At 37.5% G+C, this 27241-nt stretch overlaps 1 protein-coding gene across 4 annotated transcripts; it reads right to left on the bottom strand.

Moving 5' to 3' along the window:
* Nucleotides 1-1579: 1579 nt before the first annotated feature.
* LOC145047502 (tropomyosin) lies at nt 1580-26443 on the bottom strand. Of its 4 annotated transcripts, none has more exons than XM_078995781.1 (4): nt 26208-26443; nt 25584-25740; nt 25329-25461; nt 1580-1598 (listed from the first exon to the last, which is right to left on the bottom strand). In XM_078995781.1, the coding sequence occupies exons 1-3, from the start codon at nt 26373-26375 to the stop codon at nt 25340-25342; spliced, it is 447 nt and encodes a 148-aa protein (XP_078851907.1). In that variant the 5' UTR covers nt 26376-26443; the 3' UTR covers nt 1580-1598; nt 25329-25339. The 4 variants fall into 4 exon arrangements, with proteins under 4 accessions (XP_078851907.1, XP_078851908.1, XP_078851906.1 ...); XM_078995782.1 differs by lacking the exon at nt 1580-1598 and adding an exon at nt 20702-21369; XM_078995780.1 differs by lacking the exon at nt 1580-1598 and adding an exon at nt 20702-21317.
* Between the last annotated feature and the right edge of the window lie 798 nt (nt 26444-27241).

The raw sequence follows: 27241 nt of genomic DNA, 5'->3' as shown, positions 1-27241 counted from the left end.
AAAAACGAAATTTAAATGAATTATGTTTTAAATGAAATTCCTAGATCTTTTGAGATTCATCGAGCTATTTAACGGCATGTTTAATCTGAAGTATGCCTTTTCCATTTGTGACTGGGATACCGAGAATCACAAACAAGGTGTGAATAACCATGCAAATTAGCTTGGTACTCTCAATGTCATTTATCACCTAATTAATGTGTTGGATAACCACACACGCTCTATTAATCAATGATAATTTACGAGACACCCATTGCCACCCTTTCTTAGTCCATATTAGAGTGCCGGTTAAACACACACGCTCCACTAACGACTTTTATAAATGCAATGTGTAATTTCATGGATTAGCATCAAATTCACATTTTCCTAAAGTAACTAAGATTGAGAATTTGAAAAACATTTAGTTAATTTATTTATTCCATTATACTTATTAATGAGAATTAAGTGTCCTATCAAAACCGTTTGGCTAACGACCCTCCACCAATCAAGGAAGCGGTGTGTAAGAGTGGACACCCATTCAACCGTCATTTTATAGGTAGTTTCCTTATACCCCCTTATAGATCGGCTTCGTGAATGAGGCGTACTAGCAGTTCGACTGACTTGTATTATACGTATAGTAAATATTTAAACCTTTAATATTACATATAGTATAAGGGTGTATTTTGAACATTTCAAAATACTAGGGTTTTTAAATCTATTAAAATTTCAAAAATAAAAACCAATTTTAATTCAAATTTTAAAAATTAAAAAATTTGATTTAATAATTATCTATTAGTTAAACCTTTAATTAATTTATTAAATCAAATAAGGATTATCCATTAAATTAAATAAATTAGTTTAACCTAATCTCTTGCCCCCTAGATTTCGAAATCCATGACTTGGGGTGGAAGGCAAGGCTTTCAACCTTGTCTAATTTTCGAAAACCCTAGGGTTATGAAACTCTAGATCTCGAAAATGTGGCAGCCAAAGGAAAAGGGTTTAAAACCCTTTGCAATTATCGAAAAATAGGGTTATGAAACCCTAATTTCAAAAATTCAAGGCCTAGGGTTTAATTGTCATAAACTTTAATTTTGTCATATTAAATCAATTACATCAAATCTAATTGAAAACAAAAACCAATAACTCTGATACTATTGATGGGTTTTATACATAGAAAACAATCATATATGTGCATGTAACTATAATTGTTGGATCGATGTTTTCTCTATTAGACATACAAGTATTGAACACAAAAACTTGAAACCCTTATAAGCATGTACAATTTTCGAAATTAACATAAAACTAGGGTTTAGATACATACCTCTATTATTATGTAGTAATAACAATAGAATCCTTTGAAGATATTGAATTTTAGAACAACTGCCACAAATGTAACACTTCTACTGGCTCATGTGATGACCCAAATTTTCAAAAGATTTTTTTTTCATTTTTGATTAACCAAAATACTGTCTACAAACCATGAAATCCCAAATACAATTGTTTTCAAAATTCATATTAAGTACAATTTTATTTCAAATTATCAGAGTGTCCCATAAGAAAACGCCTGAGGGAGTGCATGCCATGCCATCAATCCTTGCCCTTGCCCTTGGGCTCAGATGTACCTGAAACAAATCCACAAATTGTAAGCTAATGCTTAGTGAGTTCCCCAAAGCATACCACACATATAATCCACATAAACACATATCATATCAGCTATAAAAGATACATATACCACATAAGTCATGCATACAACATATAGGGATGTCGTGGGCTCGTCCCCAGGGTCTTACTCTAGGATGACATCGGCTTCCCACATGCTCTTACACCTAAGTGTCATGGGCTCTCCCATGGTCTTTAATAGGAAAGCCATGGGCTCTCCACATGGTCTTACATCTGGTTTCCATGGGTTCTCCCATGGTTTTTAATAGGAAAGCCATGGGCTCTCCACATGATCTTACATCTAGGTGTCATGGGATCTCTCATGGTCTTCCATACAAGCATAACACATATATAACTAGCATACTTCATAACACATAACCAACTATCATGCCTCGAATATAACTTCAGCTAATGTAGCACATATCATAAAATGGGCCGACCTTGATGCCTTAGACCCATTGGTATGGTGAGAAGACTCGCCTCTCGAATGCTGAATTGATAAGTTGAGATCATATATATCCCACACATTGCTCCTCGTCAACTGCCTGTAGTCATCATGTGATTAACTTGTCACAATTCCATAAATACCCTTAAAGTCACCCCTGGTCAAAGTCAAGGTCAACAGTCTATGTTGACCTCAACTCATCGAGTGCGTCCAACAACTCGTCAAGTCCCTCCCGAGTTTATTCCACTGAATCCTGATCTAACTCGCTGAGACACCTTTATGACTCGTCGAGTTCATCAAATGTCCAGAAAGTCAAAAGTCCATTCAGACCAAACCCTACTCCTTCATTGCACTTAATCAGAAACATAAAAACGGGCAAACCCCATTCCGACTCGTCGAGTCAACCAAGGGACTCGACGAGTTCCTTCAGTCCCTTTCATGTTCAACCCTTTCCAGTGGGATCGAAGGCCCCAAACTTCAGATCTAACCTCCCCTAGTGTTGATACCACGTAAAGTTGCAAAATTTACGTGCATGCAAGGCCCTTCAAGGCCATAACATTGAAACTAGACTTCTCACAAGGTTTTTATGCATGGAAAGGGGCTAAATTACATAAAGTGAGCAACTCTATGTCATAGGGGGACCTAAAGGGGTCCAGATCTGGAACCATATCCTTGTAATAAGTCCATATCGAAGTTTGACTCCATTTTGCACCATAAATGGCCATTTACTTCCAAGCAAAGGGATCTAATCAACTAGAGATCAAGGTGATGACTTTATACCTCAAGATGATGGCCCACACAGAGTAAATGACGATTCTTTAGCTCCTCTCTTGCTCCTTCTTCTCCAAGATCTAAAATCCTTCACAAAGACCCCAAAATTGCTCACAAAAGATCTTTCTCTCACTCAAGGAGGTGCAAGGACGAACTAGGGTTTTCTCTTGCTTATAGGGTGGTAAGGGAGGCCACAAGAGGCGGATTATATTCTTTAAATAGGGTGCAAACCCTAAAAATTAGGGTTTCTCTTTACAGCTCCTACTCGTCGAGTCGAGGCCTTCCGACTCATCGAGTAGGTCCCGAATCCCGTATCCTCCTTAGGGTGATCCAAGAGCCCAAACCACAACTATTAATTAATTGCAAAACAGACCCTGAACTTTTAATTAATTCCTTTAATCCTAAAATTAATTCCAAATTAATTTCTGATTAAATATTAATTAAACAACATGATTTCTAATTAATATATTATTTTCATAACATATTAATAAATCATTTTATATATGAATTTATTATTCCAAATAATAAATTCAACCTTTTCCTCAATTAATCATCTTGTCTAGTTGCTAGTGTGAAGGCAACCCAAAAGGACTATGCTACTATCAATTCAAGTTCTACCAATTATAGTTATGAGCTTAGACACCTAATCCAACGGTATCCCACTTGTATAAGTCTAATAATTATAGTTGCAAGTATGACTTCAAAAATTGACTAGCAAATTGTAGCTCTCAAAGCCGTTGTCGAACTCTGACCTTGTCAATAATATGTCCTAAGATAAGTGATAATACAATCCTCCGTTCTGCAAGATATCATGTGAACAAATGACATGGACGAAAATCATTCTCATTATCCAACAGTTTGTTTTCTGATTTGTAATGACAAAGAACTTAATTGAGTACATAAATTCGGTCCTAACCGGGCCCGACACATAAGTCAATACCAAATTATCGAGGGGCCCGAGATTATCCATGATTTTGAGATGTAATCTAATTTAAACCAAAGTACATGAAGTGATTCGTTTCCATTCAGTTTAGTTATTGATTACTTGAGATTTAATAATACCCTCCCCTCCCCTCCCCCCCCCCCCCCCCCCTTTTTTTTTACTGTTTTCTTTTATTATTATAACCTATAATCAAATATTATAATGTTAATTCACTACAACTTTCTTTGAGTTCGACACCCGTGCTTATCAAAATTATACTATACTCGATCAGGTTCACTACATGTAAGTTGTGGTTTAGATGCGACAGACTAGGAACTATAAATTTAGAACTAATGCATTGAAAATACACATCAATTTTCTATTCAAAAGAAAGTCAAGAGTGAATTCCATTTGAGAAAAATCCTTCCAAAGCCTTCAAAATATTTAGAAGAGAAAGAAGTGAATTTGGTGCATAAATTGCCAAAAGGAGAATTTTAGCCTTTTAAAAGTCCAAACGTGACCCCATCGTAATGCTTGACCTTTCCACTATAGGGCTATGATAGTACATTCTGCCACTACGGTGAACACAATATAAAAACTTCTAAATGGCTTGGAAACTCTCTTAATTCATTAAGAATATTTTTTCCCTGCACTTTGAAAGTTTTACTCATATAAAAACATTCCCATAAGGTTTTGTCTTAATCGTGGTTCCACTTAAGGCAATATACTTTGTTCTTTAAGTGCGCCTCTTGATGAATACACATATGGCTCATCTTATGTTACTTCAAACTTGGTATGCAATTAAAGAATTAAAGAAGTCGCATCCCACTATCTAATTCCTTGAATTATTCACAGAAAGATCATCATTCTTTACATCATATGGTCATCTTGAGATTCCATAAAAACGTCAATTTTGACCATGTTGTTTTCCCACGAGATTTCCAAGTTTTACAACACATTTTACCTCGTTGAATCACATTTAAATCCTTCAATGAACTAAAAAATTGTTAGATGAAGTACAAGAAACTACAAAAATAAATAAATAAATCAGACATTATCTAACACAGGAAACTACAAAAGAAAAAAAAAAGTTCTATGAACTTGTTTTTGGGTGAGAAAAAATTATTCGAAATCCCTTGGCTATCAACTGAAAACTAAACCCTAACAACGAAACTTTATGTCATTTCATAGTGAGTCCATTTTGCATGTCACATAATAGGACCCATTTTGTCCGAAGAAGGTTTCGATGTATGTCTTTTACAAAAATGTTTTCATCGTATTGACCATTTTACAAGAGGCCTACTACGATTGTAAAATCGCAAAAACGATATCGTTCAAGTGAAAATCCTAGTTCTATAAGGACCCCAACACAAGACGAGTAATTATTGTAGAATTTTATTACTTTTTTGTTATTTCTTGTAAAACACTTGAGAAAATTAGTTATATTTGTCATTTTCTCTTATATAATGTATAGCTAAGCCTGAATTAATGGATGATGGACCATACATCTCAACTAAGTCTACCATATAAGATAAATCTTGACTCCAATTATTGAATAGAACTCTCCAAAGTTGGAATTATATTTTGCCAATTATTGAAGAAAAATGTATCCGAGAGCAAAATGGTCACATGGTGGAAGACACCTTTTAATGGAACTCATAGCAACAAGATGGTAAATATTTGGCCACAATGTCACATACCCCTATACTTTGACGGTCCGTCTACTTCTAGTATTAACGTTTTTTCGGGTTTATCCAATCCAAATCCAAATATAGTAATCTTATATCTTTTCAATTATTTTATTAAACTTCGTTCAACTTATTTGAGGTGGAATGATCGTGGTTTATATGTTGGCGATTAATCTTTAATAAGTATGAGAGTTGTAACAATTTTTTGGCATGTACATAATTTTCAAAGTTGATTTATGATATAATATTTAAAATTATTGATATTTTGCCCTCTTATTACTATTTATTTGTCAAGAAATATTTACATAAACGTAGCGGGTAAACCAGTAATAAGTTTTGCCCTCCTATTAATTTTAACTTCAAAATAAATAATATTTTTAGTGTTCATACTTTTTAATAGTCTTTTTAAATTTAATTAAGTTATCTATTTCTATTTAAAATTTTCTGTAAATTTTTTTGTACATACATTATAGCTAAAATGTCACGAACAAATGGAATTACGAATATAATTATGTTGTGCTTTTTATATTTTATATATAAAATATGAAAAGAAAATTATTATGCCAGATATAAAAACAAAAAAAATATATATTAAAAATATTATATTTTCTAGATGAAATGTCATTAAATATATCATAAATATTAATTAATTAGTAAAGAAATAAATATGTTAAACTAAAATATAATTAAATGAATAAATAATCTATGACTAAAGGAAGAGAGATTAAATGTAAAAAAACATGAAAGTATATTAAATAGATCACTAAAAAGAATAAAAGAAAGACAAAATTGCAAAAATGGTCACTGTGTTTGTCAAAAATATGTGTTTTTGGTCCAAAAACTTTTGGTGGTGTAACAATGGTCCAATTTTAGATACTTTTAGTGTTTTTGGTCCTTATCAGCTTGAAAAGACTGTCATACCCTTATATTTATTTTTTTATTTTTATATTTCATCAAATATTTTTAATTACTTAAAAATGAGAAAAGGCCCACCCACCATATTCCTTTTCCCTTCCTCCGCCTACAGCCTTCATACAAAAGACCCTTGAACATCATCGGCGTCGTCTGTAGAAGCCTTCCACAGCCGACGATCTCCCGGTTTTTGTTATACTCATTTTTGTTGCATTATCACTACCAAAGAACAGATCCGATTAATAACCCTTCATATTCAACTTCGTAAGAGTGCTCACAGCTGGAAATCACCAGATATCGGAGCGATGTTTGTTAGTACATGTCGTTGACCTTCGGTGATTTCCTGCTGAAGACGATGGATTGTGGGTGTCCGGTTCAGTTCTAAAGGCAAGTTTTGGTATCGGTGATTTCATTGACCAGCTGCGTGCTCTTCACCTTCATCTCCTTTGGGTCTCTTAGGGTCAGATCGGGAGAGCTGAAGAATCAACCTCATCAAGGATTTGTTAGAGGAAATGGATGTGGATTGAGCCCTGGTGATCTTGTAATCAATTTTGTTTGTAATAAATTTTGGGTTTTATGAGCTTTAATTGTGCAATATTATAACTTCATCGTTCTCTACTTTAACAATTCGAGCTACAAGGGAGTCGATCGGGTATCGCTGGGTCAAATTACATTGGGTTGAAGATCACATACCCGACTAATTGTTTTGGGTTAAATCAGTTCTAAAGCAAATCCATGGATGCTACTGAACCTGAATAGCTCACAACCTCACCCTTACCCACGATGTTGAAGGTGTGGACTTCTAAAAAATAGTTGTTCATATCTTCGATTGTACAATTGATCATCATCATCCTCTCACTGTCATTTCTATCTCAGATCCTTTAAAAGTGGAGGTCATAGAAATTAACACGATGGCAACAATTAGATCGGTTGCAGTGGTCTCGTAGATCGGTTCTCTAGGTGTTGAGCCACCACTTTCTCCCATCTCATAGATGGTGATCGAAGATAAAGCAGAGAGAAAGAGGGTGGGATTTTTTGAGGCTTCCATGGTAGATCCGACAGGTGGTGGTGGTGGTGATCCTCTAACGGCGGTAGTCCGGTAGGTGGTGGTGTTCAGCAGGCGTCGGTGGCCGAGAAAGTAGTGGTCTCCGACAACAATGAAGAGAGAGAGAGAGAGAGAGAGAGAAAGATGTTGATCGGAGATGGGGAAGAGAGAAAGAGTATAGGTGGGTTAGTAGGAAGTAGGGTGGAGTGGGGTGGGTGTGATATATATATATATATATATATATATATATATATATATATATATATATATATATATATATATATTGTTTTTCTTTTAATTAAAAGAGTAAGAAAATAATTTAAAAAATTAAAAAATAAGTAATGAAGGGCGTAATCGTCATTTTAGATAGGGTGTGACCAAAAGCACACAAAAATGCCAACCATATGGACCAAAACCACACAAGGTATCCGAAATTGGACCACCGGTGTATCACCAAACTTTTTTGGACCAAAATCACATAATTTTGCCAATCACAGGGACCATTTTTGCAATTTTGTCTAAAAGAAAACAATATACTCTCTCGATATTTAGTGGCAAATAAAAAAAGTTATTAGTAATTAGCTATAGAAAAAAAAATTCTATTGGATATTATTTTTTAATATGTGTCTTAAGGACACATATAAAAAACATTAATTGAATTATTAATTATAAAATACATTACCATAATTAAATGTGATAAATATTAATTATGTAGAGTATTACCATAATTAAATATAAAATATATTAATTATAAAAAAAATATTATGCATCATTCATATTTATCATATTTATTTATGATAATATTATTTATAATTAATACTTCAATTAATGTTTCTTATATATGTCATTAGGATAAATATTAGAAAATCTCATGTTCCTTTAAGGTTTATTTTACGAAAGTATGTTTTTTTGTTGACCAACCAAAATAATTGGCCCCAAATAATTGTATCTCACATGGTAATCAACATTTAAAAAGATATTAATATTTGACCTGTGTTTTTTAAAGGTTTGAAACTTTCAAACTACTTTATCTGTAAAATAGTTCGAAAAAATAATGAATACTTTCGAATAACTCAGTATATATTCGCACTAATAGTATTATGTTTGATTGGTGTTCGGAAATGCAATAAATAATTTTGAAATAACAACATTGTTAGTGGTGTTGAAAATACAAAAACTACATGAGATAAAATATTTTCTAACATAATATACTTTATGATGAAAAGCACCTTAAGCTTAAACAAGGAAATATAACCATTACTTAAAATTTGATTGTTAAGAACAATCATTAATAATTTATTTATTCTCATCATGAATTCCGCGTAGTCCTGTTTAGAATTGAATTTTTTTTTCATTAATCAAAATTTGTTTTTTTCAGAATGTCTTTCTAAATGTCCGGTAAATATCACAGAAAATAAAGGCTTGAAGATTAGCATGTCATATGAATTTGACTTAACGAATTTTCTGTTTAGATTATTTCCTTTTTATTCAGACATAAGTATATTTATTTTTATAACTTTTATAGTAGAAGTCATCCAAATAAATATGATTCAAAATAACTCATTTATCTTAAACCATACTTATTTGAAATAACCAGAACTTTAAACTTATATTATCAAATTACTACAAATGAAGAGGCTACTTAACTTATGATAATTAATTAGTCTAGTAAAATTTGATATTAAGTAGTATAACTAAAAAGACTATTTCACTTAAGTTATAAGCAAATGAAGCCTATACAACATTTAGTATTTGTAATATAAAACATTTGTTTCTTACGAAAATTAAAGTCAATAGAATAATGCGGATCATAGAGATCACCTTAATTACATTTCTTGATCTCTTCAAGGTAAAAAAATTTACAAAATCTCTCTCTCTCATTCTCACACACACACACACTAGAGGTATGGTTCCTCCCAAAAACCTATATAAATCATATGTTTTACTTTTAGTTCATTGGTTGGTCGTATTAATACAATATAATCTGTATTTATTCTCTCACTCTCTCTCTCTCTCTCACACACACACACACACACTCTCTCTCTCTCCCCTCTCTCTCTCTCTCTCTATATATATATATATATATATATATATATATATATATATATATATATATATATATATATATATATATTGTAACAGCCGGATTTTTCAGGTATCTTGTATATTTGTATTTTTGGTGATTTGAGAGGGGACTCGGCGAGTTGGAGCTCAGACTCGCCGAGTAGGGACGCGGATCTGGACGCGGGATCGCGCCTGGACTCGCCGAGTCCAGGATATGGACTCGGCGAGTCAGCGCTGTGTAATGAAACCCTAATTTCTCGGGTTTGAGACCTATTTAAAGGGCCTAATGGCCGTCATTTGTGCTCACCAGTCCCTTGAGTGAAACCCTAATCGAGTGTGAGCATTTGGAGCTAAGTAGGAGGCCATTATTGATCTTGGAGGTGTCATTGTTGCAAGGAAGGAGAAGAGCTAGCCAAGGGAAAGCAAGAGGAGCCACTTCTGTGGGTTTGGAGTCCAGAGCATCACTATTGTGGTAATAAATTCGAGTTATCTTCTTCCTTGTTGTTGTTTATCTAGATTTAGGGTTTGTTGAACCCTTTTATGGCAAGATCTAGTGTCCTCTTGGTCCCTTATGAGGTTTGAACCATAGATCTGGACCCTTAGAGGTCCAGAGTGTCCCTTTACCCAAGCTTTTTGGGAATCAATGGAGGCTTTGGATTGGAATCCTCATGCCTTAGGTCAAAACTCCATTTATGAGCCATGGGGTGTGTTATGGGCACCAAGATAAGAGCTTTACGTGATGAATCAGTCTAGGGAGGCCAGATCTATAGTTTGTGGAAGCAGATCTGACCTTAGAAGCAAGTTGGAGTGGTTGCATGGCATGGACTCGCCGAGTCTGTTCATCAAACTCGGCGAGAAGTTTGAAGATTGCCTTGGGATTGCTCAGTGAGTGGTCCAATCAAGTCATGGTAGACTCAGTGAGTCAGGGTGAGTTGGAGAGGGATGACGAGTGGACTGAGTCAAACTGGGACTCGCCGAGTTGTTCTTGAGACTCGGCGAGTTGAGTCGGGGTGGCCCCGCGATTCTTTCAGGTGAAACTCGTCGAGTAAGGGGGGATACTCGACGTGTAGTAAGGGGATTTTAGAGGGTTGGTGAAAACGTCTAGACTCGCCGAGTTGCCGTAGCACTCGCCGAGTCCGGTCAAAGTTGACCGTTGACCGTTGACCAGAGTTGACCTGTGTTGACTTCTTAGGGATAGTCAACCTGAGAGATATAAAGTGTTAATTAGAGACATATAATGTTATAGGAGGATTAGAGCTCGGAGGATCGAGCACGAGGGATTTCCAGGATTCGTGAGATACCGAGATACGCGAGGTGAGTCTTCTCACTATACTATTACCTTGAGTAGGTAACCAGAGTTATGTGATAGAGTATTTGTATGCTATGTATGTTATGTGTTGTACTACATTATTTCTATGTGATTTATGTGGTGCATGTTTATCAGAGCTAGAACCTGAGGGTTCACAGAGTTTGGGTGCACGGACCCATAGAGTTATAGCCTCGAGTAGCTAATATGTGTTATATGTGGTATTTTGGGGAACTCACTAAGTTTTGTGCTTACAGTGTTTGATGTTATTGTTTCAGGTACTAGTGACGACCGCGGGAAGGCGTCGGCTTGATCCGTACACACACACTCGGAGTTTTTACATTGTGATCTTGGGATTTTGTATTGACCTATATTGGATACTTAATATGGTTGTTTGATGAATATTAATCGAATTATGTTTTATAAGAAAATTGAAAATTTTGTTTTGAAATTTATGGTGTTACAATTTGGTATCAGAGCCTTGGTTTGAGGGATTCGGGTACACCTTCGGGAGTATTTGAACTCAAACTGAGGAATTGGAAAGATATTTTCAAAAGAAAACCTAACTTTTCTAAGAGTAAAAGATTTTTTTGAAAAAGAAACAAATTCCAGGAAGAAACGTGTGTACGATCAGTCAGCGCCCGAACGGTGAATTCCCAAAATACCTTTATATTATGTGATATTGATATTGATATGATGTATAGGCTAGGTATTGCTAATAGGACTAGAGTGGCCTGATTTGTGATGCCTTAGCCTAGGGAGGGGTGAGCTGCTATGAGATGCTGAGAGTGAGTAGGTAGCAGCGAGGGGCTTATGAGAGATCTATTAGAGAGTGGTCTACGCATGATAGAGTACTTGGGAATTGGGATCCAAAGAGGAATATTTGGGGTGTGTACTGAGACGGTGTGGACAGTAGTATTGGGCCCGTACTACTGAAAGCACCGGGGCAGTGCACAGTCCAAATAAGAATTTTTGGATACCAAGAATCAAGGAGGGGTGGATTGTCGAGTGTGTGAATTCTCGAGTGAATTCTAATTTATCGCATGTTGTATTTCAGAGGTTGATCATGGTGAGGACACGTCATATGCCGGAGGGTGCCGGAGCTAGTGATGAGGAGATTCGACAGATCATTCATGAGGAGGTGGCTGCGGTCATCAGGGCTGAGATACCAGAGATGTTCGGGTCTATTAAGACCACACTGGTTGAGACATTTGACGAGCGTTACGCCGCTCTTTCTGAGGCTGCTGTTGCAGCGGCTACCGCAGCGATCGCTGCGGCGAGACCCCAGGGAGGTGATGCGTCACTGTTTCGGGAGTTCAGCAACACCAAACCACCAGAGTTTGATGGTACACAGGATCCGGTGGCAGCTATGAGGTGGATATCTGATATGGAGGGGTGCTTCTTCACTTGCTCATCTCCTGAGCATCTGAAGGTTCGGTTCGCGTTGAACCAGCTTCGCTTGGGAGCGAAGGACTGGTGGAAGTTTGTGACGGCGCATTTTACGCCTGCTGAGCTTTCGGCAGTGACCTGGGAGAGGTTCACTACCATGTTCCGGGATGAGTACGTTCCCCAGGTGGAGAGGGAGCGTTTGGCACAGGAGTTTCTGACCCTCAAGCAGGGTATTGAGTTAGTTACAGCGATCACGAGGATGTTCCATGAGAGGGCGATGTTCTGCCCTGAGCACGTGTCCACTGAGCAGGCACGTATGAGCCGCTACCTGAGCATTTTGAGATGGGATATTCGGGAGTTCGCCGCGAACTCCTCGTATCGGACATTTGCTGAGCTTCAGGCAAATGCCCGAAAGAGGGAGATTGAGCTTGAGACACAGGCCAGGGAGGAGGCGGAGTCTCTAGGGAGGGATCGGCAGCCGGCACAGTCCCAGGCGGCAGCCAAGCGGGCCAAGCCCGTTGATCCCAAACCCGGGAGCCAGAAGGGCCGCACTTGCGGGAAGTGCGGCAAGGGTCACGATGGAGTCTGTCGAGCAGGATCTTGCTACAAATGTGGCAAGGAGGGGCATATGGCCAAGGACTGCCCTACGGGGTTTGCAGTGTGTTTTCACTGCAACCAGACCGGACACCGGAATGCGAAGTGTCCGCTGCTGCGCGGAGCATCTCAGGGATCTGCTCCTGCCGCCATCAGAGCTACAGAGAGTCGGCCCGTGAAGGCCGAGGCACCGAGAGCTCGAGGGAGAGCCTTTCAGCTGACTGCGGAAGAGGTCTGCGCTGCACCCGACGTTGTGGCTGGTACGTTTCCTTCTATATATTTATTTTGGTGTCGACATATTATGCTTATATTATGTTATGCATAGGTACCTTCCTTGTGAACTCTGTGCCTGCTATAGTGTTATTTGACTCGGGTGCGAGTCAGTCTTTTGTATCTTTGGCCTTTAGTCAGCATATCAGTGTTAGTCGTGAAGCATTGAGTCGGCCTCTGCGGGTTTCCATAGCTGCCGACAGACTGATTTGTGCCACGGAGGTCCTCCGGGGATGTGTGTTAGAGATTTTGGGGGTTGAGTTTCCGATCGATCTGGTTCCTATTGCGATGGGTGATGTCTGTGTCATAGTGGGGATGGACTGGTTGAGTCGATTCGGCGCGGTTATCGACTGCGAGCGTCAGCTGGTGACCATACGAGATCCTAGTGGGGGAGTTCTTTCGGTATACGGCGAGGGTACACGTTCTGGATCAGCCTTTTGTTCGGCCGCTAGGGCGAGGCAGTGTTTACAACAGGGCTGTAAGGGTTTTGTGGCGTATGTGATGGATACACGAGTGATCTCCCAGAGACCGAGTTCAGTGGATGAAGTTCCGGTGGTGCGTGAGTTTCCAGATGTTTTTCCCGAAGAATTACCGGGTGTGCCTCCCGTGAGGCAAGTGGAGTTCAGTATTGATTTGGTTCCGGGAGCCGCGCCTATCGCTAAGGTGCCTTATCGTCTTGCACCTCCAGAGATGCAAGAGTTATCCTCGCAGCTTCAGGAGCTGCTGGGGAAGGGGTTATTCGGCCGAGTAGCTCGCCGTGGGGAGCACCCATTCTGTTCGTGAAGAAGAAGGACGGCTCGCATCGAATGTGTATTGATTATCGAGAATTGAATAAGCTGACGGTCAAGAACCGTTACCCGTTGCCGAGGATCGACGATTTATTCGATCAGTTACAGGGAGCATCTTGGTTCTCCAAGATCGATTTGAGGTCGGGCTATCATCAGGTGAGAGTGCGGGACGAGGATGTCCAGAAGACAGCATTCAGGACGCGTTATGGGCATTATGAGTTTGTGGTGATGCCTTTTGGGCTCACCAATGCCCCGGCTGTGTTCATGGACCTCATGAACAGGGTATGCAGGCCGATGTTGGATCGGTTGGTGATTGTATTCATCGATGATATTCTGGTATATTCGAGATCTAGAGAGCAGCATGAGGAGCATTTGAGGGAAGTTCTTGGGGTTTTGAGATCGGAGAAACTTTATGCAAAGTTTTCCAAGTGCGATTTCTGGTTGCGGGAGGTCCAGTTTCTGGGGCACCTCGTTAATCAGAAAGGGATATTGGTCGATCCGGCCAAGGTTGATGCGGTGATGAGTTGGGAGGTGCCAAAGTCACCCTCTGAGATCAGGAGCTTCCTTGGGTTGGCAAGGTACTATCGGAGGTTTATCAAGGATTTCTCCAAGATCGCAGTGCCACTCACCAGATTGACCCGGAAGGGTGTTACATTTTTATGGGGTCCTGAGCAGCAGACCTCCTTTGAGACGCTTCACCAAAGGTTGTGCGAAGCTCCGGTATTAGCTCTTCCGGAAGGGATGGAAGATTTTGTGGTATTTTGTGATGCATCGATTTTAGGGCTGGGAGCGGTGCTGATGCAAAAGGGACATGTGATAGCATATGCATCGAGGCAGTTGAAGCCATTCGTTTGAGATTGACCGTGATAGCTCCAGTTCTGGACGCCATTCGTGGGGCACGGGCCGAGGCTATGCATCCGGAGATGCAGAAGAGAGAACGGGTCGTTGGTTTGGTTTCAGAGTTTGTTTCGGATAGTCGAGGGCTTATGACTTTTCAGGGCCGGATTTGGGTACCGTTTGTGGGCGGTACGCGTACTACATTGATGGAGGAAGCTCATAGATCGAAATTTTCGATCCATCCCGGGGCTACGAAAATGTATTTGGATTTGAGGAAAGAGTATTGGTGGCCTTGTATGAAGAGGGACGTCGCATGGTTTGTCGAGAGGTGTTTGACCTGTCGAAGGGTTAAGGTCGAGCACCAGAGACCGCATGGCAAGTTACAGCCATTGGAGGTTCCCGAGTGGAAGTGGGAACAGATCACTATGGATTTCATCACCAAATTGCTGAGGACTGCCAGAGGAGTTGATGCAATTTGGGTGATTGTGGATAGGTTGACGAAGAGCGCTCACTTTCTTGCCATCAGTGAGAGTTCTTCGGCGGAGAAGTTGGCGGAGGTTTATGTGAGAGAAGTGGTATCTCAGCATGGGGTGCCGATCTCGATTGTTTCGGACCGTGATGTGCGCTTCACTTCCCGATTCTAGAAGAAATTTCATGAGGAGTTGGGTACTAAACTGCATTTTAGTACCGCATATCATCCCCAGACAGACGGCCAGTGTGAGCGGACGATTCAGACGCTTGAGGACATGCTTCGAGCATGTGTATTGGATTTTGGGGGTAGCTGGGATACGTATTTACCCTTGGCATAGTTTTCCTACAATAACAGCCATCATTCGAGCATCGGTATGCCGCCCTTTAAGCTGTTGTATGGTAGGAGGTGTCGGACTCCCATTTGTTGGGGTGAGGTTGGGCAGAGAGTGATGGGCAGTACAGAGATCGTGATTCAGACGACCGAGCAGATACAACGGGTTAGACAGAGGTTATTGACCGCCCAGAGCCGACAAAAGAGTTATGCGGACAGGCGCCGGTCCGAGCTTGAATTTCAGGTCGGCGACTTCGTTCTCCTGAATGTTTCTCCTTGGAAAGGAGTGATTCGGTTCAGGAAGAGGGGCAAGTTGGGGGCCCGATTTATAGGTCCATTTCGTGTGATTGCGAGGATAGGCCGGGTAGCCTATCAGTTGGAGTTGCCAGCAGAGTTGGGACAGATTCACGACACTTTTCATGTGTCACAGCTGAGGAAGTGTATAGCCGATGAATCGGCAATGGTTCCGTTAGAGGATATTCAGGTGGATGCAAGCCTGAATTATGCCGAGAGACCAGTAGCCATCCGGGATCGGAAGATCAAGGTTCTGAGAAATAAGGAGGTACCTCTGGTGTTGGTTTAGTGGCAACACCGGAGGGGATCAGAGATGACCTGGGAGCCAAAGCGTATGATGCAGGAGCAGCATCCGGAGCTGTTTTTAGAGCGAGACTTCGAGGGCGAAGTGTAGTCCTAGTGGGGGAGAGTTGTAACAGCCGGATTTTTCAGGTATCTTGTATATTTGTATTTTTGGTGATTTGAGAGGGGACTCGGCGAGTTGGAGCTCAGACTCGCCGAGTAGGGACGCGGATCTGGACGCGGGATCGCACCTGGACTCGCCGAGTCCAGGATATGGACTCGGCGAGTCAGCACTGTGTAATGAAACCCTAATTTCTCGGGTTTGAGACCTATTTAAAGGGCCTAATGGCCGTCATTTGTGCTCACCAGTCCCTTGAGTGAAACCCTAATCGAGTGTGAGCATTTGGAGCTAAGTAGGAGGCCATTATTGATCTTGGAGGTGTCATTGTTGCAAGGAAGGAGAAGAGCTAGCCAAGGGAAAGCAAGAGGAGCCACTTCTGTGGGTTTGGAGTCCAGAGCATCACTATTGTGGTAATAAATTCGAGTTATCTTCTTCCTTGTTGTTGTTTATCTAGATTTAGGGTTTGTTGAACCCTTTTATGGCAAGATCTAGTGTCCTCTTGGTCCCTTATGAGGTTTGAACCATAGATCTGGACCCTTAGAGGTCCAGAGTGTCCCTTTACCCAAGCTTTTTGGGAATCAATGGAGGCTTTGGATTGGAATCCTCATGCCTTAGGTCAAAACTCCATTTATGAGCCATGGGGTGTGTTATGGGCACCAAGATAAGAGCTTTACGTGATGAATCAGTCTAGGGAGGCCAGATCTATAGTTTGTGGAAGCAGATCTGACCTTAGAAGCAAGTTGGAGTGGTTGCATGGCATGGACTCGCCGAGTCTGTTCATCAGACTCGGCGAGAAGTTTGAAGATTGCCTTGGGATTGCTCAGTGAGTGGTCCAATCAAGTCATGGTAGACTCAGTGAGTCAGGGTGAGTTGGAGAGGGATGACGAGTGGACTGAGTCAAACTGGGACTCGCCGAGTTGTTCTTGAGACTCGGCGAGTTGAGTCGGGGTGGCCCCGCGATTCTTTCAGGTGAAACTCGTCGAGTAAGGGGGGATACTCGACGTGTAGTAAGGGGATTTCAGAGGGTTGGTGAAAACGTCTAGACTCGCCGAGTCCGGTCAAAGTTGACCGTTGACTGTTGACCAGAGTTGACCTGTGTTGACCTCTTAGGGATAGTCAACCTTAGAGATATAAAGTGTTAATTAGAGACATATAATGTTATAGGAGGATTAGAGCTCGGAGGATCGAGCACGAGGGATTTCCAGGATTCGTGAGATACCGAGATACGCGAGGTGAGTCTTCTCACTATACTATTACCTTGAGTAGGTAACCAGAGTTATGTGATAGAGTATTTGTATGCTATGTATGTTATGTGTTGTACTACATTATTTCTATGTGATTTATGTGGTGCATGTTTATCAGAGCTAGAACCTGAGGGTTCACAGAGTTTGGGTGCACGGACCCACAGAGTTATAGCCTCGAGTGACTAATATGTGTTATATGTGGTATTTTGGGGAACTCACTAAGCTTTGTGCTTACAGTGTTTGATGTTATTGTTTCAGGTACTAGTGACGACCGCGGGAAGGCGCCGGCTTGATCCGTACACACACACTCAGAGTTTTTACATTGTGATCTTGGGATTTTGTATTGACCTATATTGGATAATTAATATGGTTGTTTGATGAATATTAATCGAATTATGTTTTATAAGAAAATTGAAAATTTTGTTTTGAAATTTACGGTGTTACATATATATATATATATATATATATATATATATATATATATATATATATATATATATAATGATTTATATCATACCCATTTATCGGGATTTCCTTGTATTTATATGTAGTTGTGATTAAAGAAATGATGAAAAAATCATACCAAACTTTAGGCAAAAAGTGGAAAGTGACATGTAATGGTGTACCCATGTCGGTTATTAAGTAAAGAAGGGATATCGGCCTAACATGGATAGATCGGGTAGTAACGAGAACCATAATAAGAGGCCCACCAAGGAGAAAGGACCATATCGACCAGGTATATCTTCGTACTTAAGGATAAGGGAGAGCCTATAAAAACCCTTCCATATCAAATGAGGAGCTAAGTATTCAAAACACTTGAAAACACTTAACAATTATGATAAACCACACACAACATCTAACTTAGGCATTGGAGAGCAATATCGGGGTCCAACCCTTGGTATGGCTTTCTAACCTAGTTGTTGCTCATCTATGCAGCGTACCTTCTGGACTAGTCGTTAGGAGGAAATGAGGAATTCGGTCTCCATCATGTATGTAACACCCGAATCCCAAGGTAATTCAAAATTTCAATATCTGGCATCATAAGGTTTGCAACGACGTGGGGGGAGGCACCACGATAGGAACATCGAGAAGCATCGCGGGTCATTTGTAAGCCACCATGACGTGGCATCTAGCAAATGACAAAACCCTATTTCCAAGTTTTGCTCCATATTTGAAGGAATGATGAGGCTAGGGTTTACTCACCCTCAACCTTAACCTGCCTCTTTGATACCTGAGAAAATCCTAATCCCCTCCTCCTTTTGTTTAAGCTTTGTTTTGGTGCTCTTTAAATCCATTGAAGGAAGAAAGAAGAAGAAGTGAGCTAAGTTCCAGCAAACAACTCTCCTTTTCAATCTTGAGCATATTATTGGACTCTTGTAAGTCCTCAAAATCGAACCTTTATGTTTTTTATGTCTAGATCTAGCTATTTTGTCCCCATATCTTTACGATGAGAGAAACTTGAAGGTTGGATCTCATAAAGTTTACAACTTTATGGATTCATGGGATCATTCCTATGCAGTGGTGGAACTTGAAGTTTTAATTGGGGGGGGGGGGGGGTCCCCCTGACCCTATATAAGCTCCGCCAATGTTCCTATGGCATATGTTCCCGATCTGAAGATCTAGGTAGTTTTTGGTCCCATGCTCAAGTTTAAGCCTTTATTTCCATGATTTTGACCTAAAATCGAAGGGACATGCATTGGGCATGTATATCCATAAAGTTGGGATTTTAAGGCTTTTTGGGAGTAAGAAACTCTTCAGAAAGTTTGGGGGAGCGGCTCTAAGGATAAGATGCTTAATGGGTGTCTTGATGCTTTTAGCCATCCTTAAGTATCTAGGGTTTGAATTCTTGTCTTATTAGGATGTTTTGATGGATAAAGTTTTTATCCATCCAAATCATGGAAAGGACCAGATCTGAGCTTTGGAGCTCCTGAAGTCATGGGAAAATGACTTAATGGATTAAGCTGCCCAAACCAGTCCCCATGACATGACGACCAGGTTGCATCCCGTCTGTTTTGTCGTTTGGCAGCGACGGCGTGGCGTGGCGACCAAATGGAGTTGACTTTGATGTTGAACGTTGACTTTAACCAAGTGTGACTTTAGGCCATTTAGGATATTTTGAGTAGTAGATTGAGGCTTGGTCCATGGGTATTATACAGGTCACCCGTACAGCCAGTAGTTGGAGCAGCATTCAGTTCTGCTATCTTTATGTCATCGAGGTGAGTTTTTCCTCATTGTACTCATGGGTCGAAAGCACTGATGCCGATCCACTAGGTAATAAAATAACAAGTCGTACAACTGTAAGTTGTCTTTACCCATATATTACCAAACGACCATGTATAACCTTGTGCCCGAGGATAAGGGGGAGCCTATAAAAACCCTTCCATATCGAAGGAGAAGGTGAGTATTCAAGACACTTGAAAACTCTTAGCGATTATGATAGACCCCACACAACATCTAACTTAGGCATCGGTGAGCATGGCCAACCCAATACATGGGCAAATTGGGCATAAGCCAAGGGCAACAAAATTTTAAGGGCGACAAATATTCTAGCAGTCTGTAGTATATATTTAATAGTTGGTCCAAAATAATTAGCCTGTCAGTTTACTACATTTGCTTCGGATGTGAGGAAGCCAGAAAGGGCATTCATTAGGCGCCAAACAACTATTGATGGTGCGCATAGAAAAACAAAACGACGCCGAGAAAGACGATGTTGTGATGCTATCGATTGGAAACCTGTTGCTCTAACTATACACTAAATAAAAAGTAATCCATAACCAATTTTAAGTTCTAAAGATATCAGGTCAGTCAACTACATTACTTCCTCCTCGTATCTATAATTTCTGGTTTCTAAATCCTCAAATTCCTGTATTTTTCATGTTATGATTTGTGATTTTTCTATTCGGGCAAATGTCATATTAGCCCATCAAACTTATTGTGTTTGTTTTAAAAGGTCACTTAATTATTTATTTTTTGTACATTAAGGGAATGAAGTCCGAATTTACCGTTTTAAAATGTTATTATTTGACCTGATACCGGGTATCCAGGTAAAATGTGGTGATGTATGGTTGATAAATAGGCTTAACACTTAAAAGGTTTGATGTAGGCCAAATTATTCTTTCAAGCATTTTTTCGAACACCTTCTATGCAATTCTTATCTCTTTTTTTTTTTTTTCTAACACCTTTATGCATTTCTTATTTTCCCATTTTCTGTTAAGCCTTTACCGCAAACCTATTAACAAGAACAGCTTAATTTTAGCAATAATTATGTATGAACAATAGGAGAAAAGCATAATGATTAAAGGGAAAACTAATTATGTTCTTGACAGCCTATTCAACTGAATACATTATATAAGTTGAGCATTGAACAAAATCTTGATAAAATTGAGTTTTCATTTGATTTCAAGCCCTCGAGGATAGAAATTTGTACATAATCTTACAAAATCGGGTTTTCATCAAATTCGTTCTCGACCTTTGTTTTCTTTTCCATGGGAACAACCTACAACTCAACCATGTTTTACTACCAGTCTCTCTCACTGCTCCGATCTTCATTGCCATCCGACCACCATCATTAGAACCGGACACTTGTCAATGCCGACACCCATCATCTTCCTTCAAGCAACAACCCACCAGATCGATGCCTTCGATATTCACCTCTTGTCTCCGCTCCGATACACTGCTACAGGCAGTGAGCTCCAACAAAGAACCAAACAAAAAAACAAGTCATCTCTGGGAGCATTGACCTACAGTCGTTGATCTCTTTTTTGTGTTCGCTCTCTGATACATTCAATTCCAAACAAAAACAAGAATAGAAACTGGACCCATTTCATCAAATGGTTTGCGATATTATATTTGGGATGCACTATTTCTTTTAGGCTTTTCACAAACTAGCTCTTTTGGAGAGGGGAAACCTGTTATAATTGGAGGAGGTTGGAGGAGATCATGCCACAATGAAATTAAAACCTGTTATAATGGGTCAAGTGACCTTTTTAATAGGTCAAACGATAGTTTATGCCCTTAATGTACCAAAAAAAAAAAAAGTTGTGTGACCTTTTAAAATAAACACAAAAAGTTTGATGGGCTAATATAACATTTGCCATTTTCTATTATGGTCAGATGGTTAAAGATCTAAAGTCGTGGTTCGGGCCTTTTAGGTTCAGATATATACAGTTCACACAATGATTCTGATTTAAGAGAGTTTAATTTCTCTTATTTTGATTTCCTTTCTTTGTTTACGTTCTAATTTCTGATTTATGGTTACTGTGCAGTGTAATTCCTGAATTATGTTATCTGAAAGTGTTTTTGTTATTGTTTCAGAAATTGGAGCATTTCTTGTTGGCGTAGCAAAACATTTTTTGTTAGAAAATCTGCTTATTTAGGTTTGATTTTGTTTATTTAGCTTTGATTCTTGTTCGAAATCTGATTTTTTGTGGTTCCTTTCTTAAATTATGTGTTATGTCAGTTTCTTGATTATTTTTAATATTTGGAGGCAGCAAAAAGCAGAAGGTATATATTTATTTCATTCTTGTTATTAGATAGTAGCTTTAAAAAGTAAATTCTTATTTATGATTGTCTGATGCATTTTGCAGATCACCTGATAACAGAAAGGAGAAGCTATATATTTACCTGATTCTTGCTATTAGATAGTAGTTTTGAAAAATGAATTCTTATTTTCTAATTTTATAATGTATTTTCCAGATCACTTGACAATTGACATCTTGAAAGTGGAGACAAGAACATAAACTTTATAGATGGTGTATCTTTCTTTAATTACAGATTTGTTGAGTTAATCATGTTTCCATGCTCAAAATTGTATCTCCGCAGTATAATAATTCCAGAAAGATTGAATGGATTAGCAATTTGAACTTTGAAGTATCAATAGTTACTTTTTACAAAATATTGATTATTGTAAAATAAGTGATATTTTTGCTTTAGAAAATACACAAAGACATCGTTTTAGGTTATTTTTATAGATTTTGTTTGTATTATCATTTTTATTATTAAATTTATTGTATTTTCTATTTTATAAATGTTTTATATATATGCTTTGTCTATTGTATGGTACATATGTAAGGGCACACTAATTTTATCTCTCATCGGGTATTAAAAACCAATGGACCGGCCCAGTCGGTGAGCAATACCAAAGTCCAACCCTCGATATGACTTTCTAACCTAGTCGTTGCTCATTTATGCATCGTACCTTATGGACTACTCGTTAGGAGGAAATTAGGAATTCGATATCCACCTTGTAGGAGAAAGGCCACAAAGCAACAACATGCAGTTCATCGGGGGAAAAACATTTGTTTATTGATAAGCGACATATACTTTGTTGATCGATCATTAATGATGATGAATATGAAATAGTAACAATACAAAAGGAGAGGAATAACATTATGTTATGATATGGTAGGAGGCGACTTTGTTGGTGAGATAAACAAAAAGCATATTAAAAAGGAACATAGTTAAAATAACCATCTTACTACACCATGATGTTTGGGAATTTAATTCATTTTGGTATAGGTATTTTTTCTCGGAATGACATTTTTCATGATTTTTCAGGGGATTTAATTTATTCTAAAGATAATTCTTTTTTTTTCATGATATTTTAGAGGGGAATTTAGTTCTTTCTTTTCTTCTGACCAAACATGGGTTTTCATTATATTTAAATTCGAATTCCATCAAAATTTCACAAAATGAGTGAATTAATTAAAGAGTTGAGATCGTATATTTGGAAAGAAACTATTGTGTTTTAAGTTGGCAACAAACGTATTTGATGTTTTAAAATGGTAACTAACTTATGTTTTCTATATCTTTACCTGTTATTGTTATCGCATGTTGAGTAGGTCATATTCTTTCTAACTTTACATTTTGGCCCAAATTTTAATTTTTTTTATGGATTTTATCTAAACATTTTCACAAATTTAGTTTAATATACAAATATGTTTCTTTAAAAAAAATTTAAGACTTTTTTTTTATAAATTTTTACAACTTTTTTTAGATTTCTTTTTCTTACTTTTTATAGTTTTTTTTAAAATTCTTTTACAACATGTTTTAAACTGTTTTTACTATTTTTTTTCACATTTTCATATAAAAAAATTATAATCTGCATACAACTCTTTTTAAACAAAATTTATAATATTTTAAAATTGTTTCATAGATTTTTTATAACGTTTAAAAATAATTTCGTTAAAGAAAAGTTGTAAATAAAGTTTAAGAAAAATATATAAGCAAGTTTAAAACGTTGTATTGACTGTTTGCTATGAATCGTTGTATGAACATAAGTCGTATGAAACGTTGTAAAAAAAGTTTTAATACAACGTTTTAAACTTATTCACACTTTCATACGACTTATCTTTGACGAAAGTAATTTTTAAATGTTATTAAAAAGTTCCAAAAGTTAAATAAATCTATGAAACGTTTTAAAAATATTATAAAAAAACATTTACAAATAATTGTATGGAAGTTATAAAAAAAAATTATATGATATGTAAAAGTAAAATTCAAAGTTGTAAAAACAGTTTACAACATTTTATACAAGAGTTTTAAAAAAACTATAAAAAAAATATTAAAAAAGGTTGTAAAATATCATTAAAAAGTTTTGATTTTTTTTTTAAATAAATTTGTAAATTAGAGTAAATTTAGGATGAATTCGTAAAATGTTCGAACCAAATTCGTAAAAAAAATTTAAACTTTAGCCAAAAATGTAAAATTAGAAAGATGCCTATTTAACCTGGGATAACATGTAAAGATACAAAAAGTTTAATAGCTGCCACCCACCACCTCATGTTTTAATTCAGTTCAAATAAGGTCTTAATTGAAGGTTTCAAGTTTCAAGTTAGGGCTTAATTTGGGTTTCATTTTTTTTATACGATTTGATTTCGATCAAGTTTTATTTAAAAAGAAACAAAACCGGTGAGTATTTCAGGTTTCAGTGTAGCGGTTGTAGTTGTACAATACAAATAAAAAAAAATTGATAAAAGGCTATCTAAAGTTTTTAAATTGTAAAAAGTTTTGGTAAAACTATAGCAAAATGGATACGACATGTGGTTACATATCTTATCAAAATGAACAGCTTTTGTGCATCTCAACATTATATTTTTTTTCTTTTAATTTTATACGTATTTAGGAAGAATTTGGTTTGCCGGATTTCACATGTTTTTAACAAATATTGGGATTTAGTTCTAGTTTTCCATTACAAACATTTCCTTCTTGTTATACAATACTCAAAAATACCTTTTTTATTTTTCAAATATATATATAATTGAATTTTTTTTACCAAAAATTAGTTTTAAAATTATCATTTAAAGAAAAGTGCATTTCCATCCTCTTATGTATAATTGACTTTCGACTTTAAGAGACTACTAAAAGGGGAATTTAAATATATATATGCAATTATCAATCAAATTCAAAGCTAACCTGAAATATCAACTTACCAAATGTGAAGTTGTAATCAGGCATTACTGACTTTACTGATTTGGACGGAGTCGGAATTCAAAATTCCATTCCAGGATAGGAGGTATTTGGAATTCAATTCTGTGGGAATCTTTTAAATTCCATGTTCGATAGATTTCATAATTCCTAATTCCTAATGAGGGTGGAGAGTTGTTTAAAGGACATATTTTATTCAATATTCATTCAAGAAACATTCTACAAACCAAACATGTCCACGTAATGAGGGGCAATCTTGTCATCACATTACTATCTGCAGATTATAGCATAGTTTTGCTAAGGTGATAAATGTTACTAGTTCTATAACAGTATAATCATTATGTTTTAAAAGAAATTATTAAGTCCTGTTTGATTTTCTTTATTAAGATAACAATACTATCTTTATATATACTGGGATGTCAATTTAACAAAGATCAGAGTGTTGGTGTTACAAACAGAAAAAAGAAATTATTATTATTATTATTATTTCTTACCTGCTAGAGAGTTAAGATGAGTCTTTTCCTCCAAGTGTCTGAATTATAGCTTCTAGAAGTTTAATCTCATTATCCCGTTTCAAAATCTCATCTTGTTTTGCTCTTAACTCTTCCATGTGCAATTCAAACACTTCTGCTTACCAGAAAGATAATGGAAATGTCAATCACAGAATTTAAAGAATGGCAAAATGAAAAGAACTATCAAAACCCAAAGAAATTAATCATATTTATTTAGGATCATCTAAAATAATTTACTTGTGGTATTCTCAAGCTCCTTGGTGATTTCTTGTGCTCTTAACTCAGCAGCCTTTTGACCTGCTTCAGCATGTCGTTTTTCTGTACGAGCACGAGCTGCAGCTGAAATGGCAGCATCCAGTTCTCTTTCTAAAGTCTCTACCCTTTGTTCAAGAACCTGCACAATAATACTCAGATAAGGACTCTAATTATCGGACAACGGGAGTAACTGATAAGGACTCTAATTATCCGACTTTAGAAGACGATATCATTCAATTGCAAAGAATAAAGAGAGACGATGTCACTACAGTAGCAGAGCCCCAATTCAAGCCAATCATACATTGCCCACCAAATTAGGTCAATTAGACTTGTATACAAGAGCATACCATGGGATTTAAATTGATTGAACGAATTAAATTCAGTGAAACGTATCACCACATCAAAAGCAAACTTCAAACAGCGCAACGACAATCACATATGCGGTTTAATCGACGGAATTCGGCTGAATTTTATCAAAAGCATAAAAATCAGATGATTCGATGCATCGGCAGACCATATATGCAGTTTAATTCAAATTTGACAAGCAAGTTATTCAGGAAGTTATTGTGATTTGGCAACGAATTATGCAAGAATACAAAAAAAAACCTTGATAGTACGGGCTTGATCGGAGGTTAAGGAGGCTTTGTTGAAAGTATCTTCATCGACGTAGACAGCTTTCTTGATGAGTAAATTCTCGAGGGAATCAAGATTGTTAGATATCTCGGATAGATTGGCGATCGCAGCGCTCCATCTCTCGTTTCCTCTCTCCTCCATTAATACGTCCCTCCGGTTTGTTTGACGCTCTTCCTCTTTTTTGTACACATATGCCGATTTCTTCTCGCACCCTTTTCTTTTTTAATTTTGTGATTTACCCATTTAATACAAGCAATTTAGGGGATTTAAACATGATAAATGCCCCTTTAAATTCTTATACAAGCAATTAGGGGACTTAAACATTATAAAATACCACTTTAATACAAGCAATTTAAGGGGTTTTAAACATGATAAAATACCCCTTTAATACAAGCAATTTAGGAGGATTTAAAAAAAGACTAATTTTATAAAGTTGCGATTTTCTCACCATTTATTTCATTACATTTCAGGATGTTGAGGAAACCTTTAAATTCTATAACCATTTGTCTGTATTCATTTATTGTAGATTTGAATCTTTGTTTGGTACTGTCTTCGAATAAGAAAACATTTATTAATTTTTTTCTAAATGTTTTATTGTCTTTGTCGTTGCTTACTTTCGGGTCTTCCAATACGCTAACACCCTCTCTTCCTCTGGGTCCTATTTATATTTGGGACGTTCCCTTTTCTTTTAGGCTTCACTTGAAATTCTTGAACATTAGGATCAGGCAACGGTTAGAATTGTGTTTAAGGAACATTTTCAAAATAGACGAATTCTAGTTGAGATTAGGATTGGAATTGAGATTGGAGATGGAATTGGTTTGGATACATAATATGGTACACACCCATACTGGGATAACGGAACATAAGTGGAGATATAGATTGGACAATCTCTTTGAGGTTAATAAAAAGATGAAGAATTGGGTTTTTCTTATTGATTTTTTTTTTGTTATTTTGGAGAGTACATGAAGACATATTCAAGTACCCAATAGAGTAGAAAGAAATAATAT

Source organism: Lactuca saligna, chromosome 5 (genome assembly GCF_052625555.1).
Source record: "Lactuca saligna cultivar CGN05327 chromosome 5, ASM5262555v1, whole genome shotgun sequence".
In the NCBI taxonomy this organism is placed as follows: Eukaryota; Viridiplantae; Streptophyta; class Magnoliopsida; order Asterales; family Asteraceae; genus Lactuca; species Lactuca saligna.
This window is presented reverse-complemented; position numbering and strand designations above follow the sequence as displayed.

What these genes read in the sequence shown, in the direction of transcription:
- LOC145047502 (XM_078995781.1), bottom strand. Translation starts at nt 26,375, where the DNA reads ATGGAGGAGAGAGGAAACGAGAGATGGAGCGCTGCGATCGCCAATCTA. An exon ending in ATCAAGCCCGTACTATCAAG is followed by an intron (nt 25,741 to 26,207) that starts GTTTTTTTTTGT and finishes ATTATTGTGCAG; the next exon opens with GTTCTTGAACAAAGGGTAGA. An exon ending in GGAGCTTGAGAATACCACAA is followed by an intron (nt 25,462 to 25,583) that starts GTAAATTATTTT and finishes TCTGGTAAGCAG; the next exon opens with AAGTGTTTGAATTGCACATG.